Raw genomic sequence first — 9,035 nt, forward strand, 5'->3', positions numbered from 1 at the left:
CCAGATTTTATGAAGTCTTTTTGATCAGGTCTCAAAGGGTTGACAAATTAGATGCAATAAAGTTCTTCTCTAGTTTCCTATAATCATAAAATCACAACAAAATGCTCATAAAATTTGGTTTTCTGCTACTGAGTTTCTATGGCCTTTTACTGAGAACGTGTTTTTACAGCAGCTTGGAGGGCATTGAAATTGCAAACATCCAGAGGAGAATGTTCAGTCCCCTGAGAAACCTTTCCCACATGTAAGTAGATTATTTTAGAAAGTATGCTTTCTTTGGCCTGAATTTTACAATTACAGAATACTGAATAATTGAAAACAAGAGTGTATGAAAAGCAGCACGTGAGCAGTTGTCAAATTTTGACCATTTTTAATTTACTTTTCTTCTTTCAGAATATGTTTTCTGAGTAGTTACTAGATCATTTTGATATTCTGACAACCAATCTAGAACAAGCTCTCATCTGTCTCTCACAACCAGATATTTTAAGAAATTCCAGTACTGTGGGTATGCTCCTCACGTGCGCAGCTGCAAACCCAACACTGATGGGATCTCCTCCCTCGAGAATCTTTTAGCTAGCATCATACAGAGAGTGTTTGTCTGGGTTGTATCTGCCATTACCTGCTTCGGAAACATTTTTGTTATCTGCATGAGGCCTTACATCAGATCGGAGAACAAGCTGCATGCCATCTCCATAATGTCTCTCTGCTGTGAGTACTCCATATCTAGAATATCTTTTTAGTCTGCTTGTAGTGTGTGTGATATTTGTTATTATAGTGCAGTGATGTATTTCCAGCACTGGATTAACTCTGTTTTCATGATGTTGCAAATGAAAACACAAATGCTGTGGCTTATATACCAAGAGGTCTCATTAAATGCTGCCTTTGGCCACCAGGACATTCCAAAGATTTCATGTTTGATTTTCATGCTGTGGGAATTCTGTCAAATTCCCACTTTCTTCAGCAAGAAGAAATAAAATTCCAACGTTTCAAATACCCAAAAACCTATATTTTACTATGCATTTCTCAGTAAGTAGCAACTTCTGCACATAATTATTGTGTTCAAATAGTCTATTTGCACAAACAAAAGGTTGTTTATGCAAAAATAGAAAATTAATCTACCCTAGCTCACCAATATTAGGAATTAGGATGATTTTTTTTATTTCATTCCTGAAAGCACAACAAGTTAATGGATTAACTGCTTGGCAATGCAATCACTACAGTCCTGAGTCTCTCAATACAGGAGAGTCTATAAGCATTGCACAAATGCAATTAGATGTATTTTGACAGGTAGTTGTCAACAGTGCATAAAATTATTGCAACTTTTCTAAATACAGCAGTGCGGTGATTGTGAAACTTTGTTTTTCCCATAAAACAATCTGAATACTATGCAAAATACCCATGAAGCCTTCAGTTCTGTGTTGACAGGTCGTCTCCCCTTAGTCTTAGGAGACTATGCACACGAGTTTTGAACCAGCATAAGGTGGAAAAAATAAACTTTGAATCCAGCAGAGATGGCCTACTCAAAGAAAATTATCTTAAGCCAAATGTTAATATATAAATAAATAAAGAAATAAGACCTAATTTAAAAGTGTTGCAAGAATATTTCTATAAATAAAAATGTATATTTTTCTATTTGCAAAACAATTTTACCAGAGCTTTTAAAAATGGAAACAAGTATGAAACATGGACTGTCAGACCAAATGAAAAGGAAAGCAAAAATAGGAAAAAGGAATATAATTACTTAATTACTAAGTAATTACTATAATTAAGTAATTATAATTACTTAATTGTAATTCATAGTACTATTCCAGATGTAACATTGATTTTATATCTAATATCTATTTTATATCTATGTAGTAGCTTACTTGTAAATAGATATTTACATATTTGTTTACGTGAGTATGTGTGTGTGTGTGTCTGTGTAGTAGCTTACTTGTAAATAGATACTTACATATTTATTTATGTGTGTGTGTGTGTATGTCTGTTTTCCAAGATACATATACAGAGAGAATGGGAAATTCAGATGTGTAAATAATGATGTTAAGCACTGTGCCCACAGGTGCTGACTGTCTGATGGGAATATATTTATTTGTGATTGGAGCTTTTGATCTTAAATATCGTGGAGAATACAACAAGCACGCTCAGTTGTGGATGGACAGTGTTCACTGTCAGTTGGTTGGATCGCTGGCTATTCTGTCTACAGAGGTGTCAGTCTTACTGTTGACTTATCTGACTTTGGAAAAATACATCTGCATAGTTTATCCTTTTAGGTGTTTGAAGCCCAGAAAAGGCAGGACAATTTCCATTTTGGTTCTTATCTGGATAATTGGGTTTGCTGTTGCTTTTATCCCACTGAGCAATAAGGAATTTTTCAGGAACTACTATGGCACCAATGGCGTCTGTTTTCCTCTTCACTCAGAACAATCAGAAAGTTCAGGAAGTCAGATTTATTCTGTTGTGATTTTCTTAGGTAAGTTACTTTTCTTCTTTATGTATTACTAGAGCTGCAAAACCAAGTTTTCAAACAATTAAGATAGCTGTGATGTTCACACCTCCTTGGATTTAGATGCTCCAGCAATCTTTTAAAGACCATTTCCAATATAAATGCTTTACTGTAATAGATGTGTACCTTCTTATCTTAAAATGCATGAAGGGATGAGAAAGTAGAAAGAAATTGTTGACCATTATGTTCTTGAATTAATAGACTATGTTAAGGAAGTAGAGCAATGGTAAGGCCAGAGAAGGACTATTTCATTTTAATCAGATGGCACTCTTTTGTCAGTTATCAGTGAATAAAATTAATACCTGACTAGAAACAAAAATTCAGTCTTCAGATGAGGACAGACTCAGATTGTCTGGCCACTTAGTTCCATGGCACTAGCAGTTTAGATGAAATATTCTTCTTTATTACCCAGACTGCAAATAGGTGATGTAGAGTTGCCATTATTCTTTTAAGGTATAATTAATTTTAACTTTTAAACAGGTGTAAACTTGGCAGCTTTTGTCATCATTGTGTTTTCCTATGGGAGTATGTTCTACAGTGTTCACCAGACAGCTATTATGGCTACTGAAATTCGGAATCATATTAAAAAAGAGATGATCCTTGCTAAACGTTTTTTCTTCATTGTATTTACTGATGCACTATGTTGGATACCTATTTTTATTTTGAAACTCCTTTCTTTACTTCGAGTAGAAATACCAGGTATGTCCTTTCTTTTATGAGGCTGTTTCAACAGTGCCTGCATGAAATGTTCCTTCTACTTCAGAAGAAAAATAATTTAATGAAATTAACTATATTGCTGCAATTAACTTCATGTTCTATATCTATATATGTACACACAATATAATGAATAGTATAGTTTTGCTATTTAATTGAACTCTATTACTACAATCATGAAAGATTAGGCACCTTTGAGTTATAGGAAAAACTCCAAAATTCAAATCATTCAAGTCTATCTGCATATAATATCTATAAAGTGTACAAAATATATTTGAAAATCAAGGCTGAGTTGCATTGGCTTTTCTCATCTTAGGACTTTTGCTGGTTCTGTTGCCTAAATGTCTCAGGACAATGTAGTGTTTTCTATCTTGATTCAATAATGTAACTTATTCTGAAATTACTTTATTTTAAAAGCTGGTATTTATAGCTCCACTCATTAAGTTACATAAAGATCTGCTTATCTTCTTCATGCTGTGAATGTATTCCCCTGTAAAAATAGTGTAACCTAAAAGACTAAAATTGCACCTTAATTTTTTCCTTCTCTTTGCAATACCAGTAGATGCCAGAAAAAAAGCCTCTTTGTGTGGGGCTTGTTAACCCTGTTAGAAAGAACATGTGAGCATGAACAGAAAAATCAGCAGCAGAAGATTCAGACTCAGTGTACAGATGTATGTCACAATATTGCATTGGCAAGAAAATGTTTTAGCTCAGATGATTTTGCCTTATGTGCTGACCAGGAGGGTTGGGAGTAGAAATTTTCAAAGTTTGGACATGCTTCTCAAATGCCTGGAAGTTACACTGATTATGTTCAGTTATTTCAAATATTTTAAAATTGTTCTTCAAGAAGTTATCATACCACCTATGCTATTTGAAAGCAAATATCTTGAAAAGTAGAAGCAGGTGTATTATAAGTCAGGAAGCGTTTAAGAAATCTTGCTGAATCAGAGGGCGATCTCAGGTTCAGCAAGTTAGTGTCCTGTGATAGATGAACCAGATTAAACAGTAATTACTCAATTTGTGAAACTAAAGACATGACAGCTAGCTGCCCAAGTTGACAGAAGTTGTAAACCTCCTTTGATAGCATTTGCTTTGTGCTGGTGATACATTGTGACAGTTTTAGAACTAAGCAACTGCTCGTTTCCAAAACTGTAGCCAATGTGATGGGCGTCACCAGGAAATGTCTTGGTATTGCAACAAAGTTGTAAAAGTGGAGAGGGGCGTGGAGGGGTGTTCTGGAAGGGGAGAGCCGATGAAGGTTTCTATGCCTCTTGGAACAGTTCTGTAACTGTTTTAAGTTACAGAACTCTTATATAAGTTCTGTAAGTTCAATATATAAGTTCTGTAAGTTATATAAATTCAATTTTGTAAGCCAAACAACACAATGGAGGGCACTCACTGGCATTTTTCAGCACTTTAATCCTGTCTCTTCTCCACCTGCCCCTCAGGTAACTTATCTCCCAAACAGTAAAGGATGAGAAAGTGATGTTGTAAAGATGCACAGACTGACATAGGCAGACAGCGAACTCCTACCAACAGGAAAAGAAGGAAATTAGGAGGATGTATACAATGCTCTATTTTAGGGGGAGGAGTGGAGAAGTTCTGGTGAAGAAGAGAAAACTAGGCTCTGAAGGGATATGGGGAATGGAGGATAGTTTTGCAGGACAGAAGATCAGGGTTATGATTAGGACTGCATGTCATCAGTCCTGGAAAGAAGATGGGGAACAGAGATCACAGGAAGAGATAAGGAGCAAAGCAGAGACAAAAGGTTTTGGGGCAAGAAAAAGGGGCTCAGCCAGAACAAGAAGTCTGTCAGGGCAAATAGGGAGCTGTGGCATAGAAAAGAGGGATAAATGGAACTACTGTGAGAATAATAAATGTCAGCTTTTGCAGGGAGTACTGGAAACAGAGGGAGATAAGAGGCAGTGCAAGTGTAACAGAAAGAAGAAAAAGAAAAGCACCTGTTGTGCCAGGAGCTCAGCCTAATGATCTCCCCCCTCACCAGCAAGCTGTGCTGCATTGGCATCAAGTGCTTATGCTAACTAAAGAATGCAAACACTGCGATGCATATTACAGCTGCCTTTCTTCTTCCCTCCCTAAGGTACCATAACTTCTTGGGTGGTGATTTTTATACTGCCAATAAATAGTGCTTTGAATCCTCTTCTCTACACTTTGACTACACGACCTTTCAAAGAAATGATTCATCAGGTTTGGTACAACTACAGACAGAGAAGATCCAAAAGAGGTAAAAGCAGCCAGAAACCATACGGTCCATCATTCATTTGGGTAGAGATGTGGCCAATGCACGAAATCACGCCAAAGGTTACGAAGCCTGTGCTTTGTACAGACTCTTCTGATGCTTCAGTGACTACACAGTCAACAAGACTAAATTCATACACGTAATTACAGTTTGAGTCCTCACGGTGACATCGGCACTGTTAGCTTCACATCCGTGGGCCTGCTGCTTTACAGCCACGAGGAAAATGAGGGAGGTGTGACACCAGGGCTCAGTGAACCACTGCGCCAAGAAGAAGGAGCCATGTGTCTGTTTGCAGGTAGAACTGGCATTTTACCATCTCACAGCAGTACCTGACATTTTGACAGTTCATCCTAGATCAGAATGAGAAATCAGTTGTTTGGGGCTTTTTTCTTCCAGAAGCCGAGTGTGGGGAAAAAAAAAAAATGAATTGTCATTTGAAACATCTCACCCTGAAAGCAGATTGTTTGAAAATCATCTATTTATGGGGAAGTGTGTGTGTGTGTGTCTGTCTCTCTGTCTGTCCTTTCTTTTTTCTTCTTGTAAGTTCCCATTTCAACAGCTGATTTTTTTTTAAGAGTTAATTGGTTTCCTCATTAAGAAATGTATTCTCTCCTCAAAGTTTCTGACTGGCTCTATTTCGGCTGCATCATCTCTTAAAAAGCTTTAAGGAGCAATAGCTGTAAGAAAAACATTCAAATTTCATAATTAGGTCAGTTAACCACATTTGTCAAGGCCAAAGAAGCAAAAATTATATTTCTTTTATAAATTTACAGACTATTTCACTCATGTAAAGGCAATAGTGAAATGGTAATGATAGTTCTAATGCAGTTGCCAGGTTGGACAAGGCCTTGATCAGTCTGATCTACTGGGAGGTGTCCCTGGCCATGGCAGGGAGAGGCTGGGGCAAGATGATCTTTAAGATTCCAATTCAGGCAGAACCAGAACTGTGGTGAAGAAAAAAATAAAAAGGAGAGGCTTGGTTTGTTTGTTGTTGTTTTTGCTGAGCGTCCCCCAGCTTTAACTGGTGGCAGTTTCCCCGTTCTCACTCGGGAAAGACTGGACTGAGTATCCCAGCACCTTGCTGCTGCTCTTTTCCTCACTTTTCTTAACAGGCTACCAAAAGTAGCTCACCACAGCTTGCAGACTTCAACAAATTCCAGTCTTAAGATGTCTCTCTATGTACAAGGGAGATGGTCAAATAATAAATTATCAGTCTTATTAGGTGTCATGACATCTACATTTTAATCACTTTGTACATGACTGGATGCATTACAGCTAAAGTAACTTAAAGACCACAGCCATTCAGCACTTTTTGAAGCATTATTTTACTTCCCAGAATTACAAGTGTAAAATAAAAAATATCCCATATGAAACAATCCCCTAGAGGCAGTTCCTTCACACATTCTTACTGAAAATAATCTTTTCTATTATGAATTATTACAACTTCCCTTCTTCTTTCAGTACCGTATTCAGTCTGATGGCCTAGAAGCCCAAAAAGGTAAAAAAAGCTTTTTTTTGCATTGATTTGAAACTATTTAAAATTAAGTTAAAAGATACTTCCAATGTTTGCACTTAACTTCTTAGCAGTATAAGAAGTAGAATTTTGAAAAAGTGTGGCTCACACTTCAATTGTTTACAGAACCTTGGATTATCTTTGGATTTGAAACTGAAGATTGTTAAGCATCTTGTTTCCACTACTGTATGTCTACTGAAATAAAATATTATCTGCTGAACAAAACGACTTCTTTTCCAAGCTGTTTAGCAACATTTCGGGTTGTAGGGGTTAAAAACACCTAAGCAAAATCCTGCCACGGACAATTAGAACTCAATTCAATAGAAGTTCCTTACTCAGCAGGGGCCAAGCCCTCTCAAGGACTGCAACTGCCTTTGGTGGGATGTGCAAGGATCCCTGACCTTGCCATTACTTGTTTTTCACTACACGTGATTATGGTTATATCCACTGTCACCTTTGTTTCTATCAGTAACACCATAATAGACAATACTTCATAATTTTTGCAACTTCTTTATTGCTTTGATAAGCAAGCTACAGCGGGTCTTTCTCAAAGTCCTATAAGTGAAAATAAGGCCTGCTAACAAGTCATGGCAGAGTCACATTCTCCTGCAGCCTGCCGTTGCATCTCAGCATTACTTTTTTCCACAGTGCCTGGCTAAGGTACAGGAGTGTCAGGACAGCTATTTATTACAGATCAGCCATCCTTCAGACCAAAAGGTGCTATTAACAGTAAGCTCTAGACTATCAAACTAGTCACTGCTTAAGGCAAAGATAAAAAATAGGACAGAGCTGAAAACCTCTGAGGTGCTTCCCCAGAGACGGGAGAATACATGTCACAGATCCTATTCCAATAGAAGCTTTCACTTACAGTTCAAAATAATCCATCCTATCAGTAAATGCTGCTAAATTCCTACCCTGAAGAGATACAGGGTTCATCATAAGGCACTTAATTACAACTAAAGGTTGGGTAAAATTGTTTGCAGTAATAAAACATCTTGCAAAAAATAATCTGCAGCTTTATAGACATACTTGCAATACTGCTAAAAATAGTAAGATTTGGTGTATAGGATTTTTCTACAGCTCATAAATAAGCCACAACTTGTTGCATTGTCCCATACTCAAAGTGACGAAAAAGTACGTGTAACAAAAAGATGAAGTTAGTTGAAGTTTCTCTGGGGTTGGCAGGGTTTCTGCCGGTGACAGCTCTTAAAAAGGAGGGCTGACAATTTTTTATCATAGGACACCACTTCCCTACCAGTACTGAGTTCTGAACGTAGCACTCATACTAACTTTGTATCTACCACGTTAGCGCAAAAGAGAGAGAAAAAATAGGAGAGTAAGAGATCGCTTGAGCTTCAACGAAGAATCTAAAAGGCAAAACCGATTCCCTAACCAAAGTTTTTTTTTATTGGATAGACTAACATAAAACATCCATACGAGAGCCCTCAAGTATTTGTGAAAGAACTCTGGGGGAAAACAGAACCCCACGCGAGGTCCCTAGGGGCGGCGGTCGAAAGGAGCCCCGAGCGGGCGGCTCGGCGGGCAGGGCCGGCGTCAGCCGCTGGGCTTCAGCGACTCGTAGCCCTCCCTCAGCAGGTCCCGCCACGTCCTGAGGAACCGGGCGTTCTCCGAGCACTTGGTGGCCAGCTCCTCCACCTGGGCCGACACGGCCGACGTCGCCTCCAGGATCTTCGCCAGCGAGAAGGCGGCCTGGAGGGACGGCACAGAGGTTGGGGGTCGCCGGCGCCCGGCAGCGCCCCCGAGGGGCCCCGGAGCCCGCCCGAGGGCAGCGCGCCGCACTCACGTCGTCGATCTGCATCTCCACCTCCTCCAGCAGCTCCCGCGTGTCGCCGCCGGGCAGCTCCGGCGACCCCGACCCCTCGCTCCCGCGGCGGACCCTCCGGGGCTCGGCGCCGGGCGAGCCCTCGGGCACCGCGGCGGGCGGCAGCGGCCCCGCCTCGGCCATGTCCCGCTCGGCTCTCCCGCGCCGGGCGCGCCTCCCGCCCGAGCGCCGCCCACGGCACGCCCAGTCCCGCTCCCGCCGAGCT

General features: G+C 39.7%; 2 protein-coding genes across 2 annotated transcripts in view; one reads left to right on the plus strand and one right to left on the minus strand.

The window, feature by feature from the left end:
* Positions 1 to 5,617, plus strand: part of RXFP1 (relaxin family peptide receptor 1) — a 29,178-nt gene extending 23,561 nt beyond the window's left edge. The window contains exons 13-17 of the mRNA XM_041480083.1: positions 173 to 241; positions 476 to 705; positions 2,057 to 2,467; positions 2,981 to 3,199; positions 5,316 to 5,617. Of these exons, the coding sequence (XP_041336017.1) occupies positions 173 to 241; positions 476 to 705; positions 2,057 to 2,467; positions 2,981 to 3,199; positions 5,316 to 5,617 (1,231 nt within the window). The remainder of the gene's footprint in view (positions 1 to 172; positions 242 to 475; positions 706 to 2,056; positions 2,468 to 2,980; positions 3,200 to 5,315) is intronic.
* A 1,134-nt stretch (positions 5,618 to 6,751) lies between these two features.
* CUNH4orf46 (chromosome unknown C4orf46 homolog) lies at positions 6,752 to 9,016 on the minus strand. Its single transcript, XM_041480086.1, has 2 exons — positions 8,792 to 9,016; positions 6,752 to 8,697 (listed from the first exon to the last, which is right to left on the minus strand). Exons 1-2 carry the CDS (start codon positions 8,951 to 8,953, stop codon positions 8,542 to 8,544), a joined length of 318 nt encoding a protein of 105 aa, XP_041336020.1. The 5' UTR covers positions 8,954 to 9,016; the 3' UTR covers positions 6,752 to 8,541.
* Between the last annotated feature and the right edge of the window lie 19 nt (positions 9,017 to 9,035).

This window comes from Pyrgilauda ruficollis, unplaced genomic scaffold, assembly GCF_017590135.1.
Source record: "Pyrgilauda ruficollis isolate IOZ18807 unplaced genomic scaffold, ASM1759013v1 scaffold5, whole genome shotgun sequence".
Taxonomy (NCBI): Eukaryota; Metazoa; Chordata; class Aves; order Passeriformes; family Passeridae; genus Pyrgilauda; species Pyrgilauda ruficollis.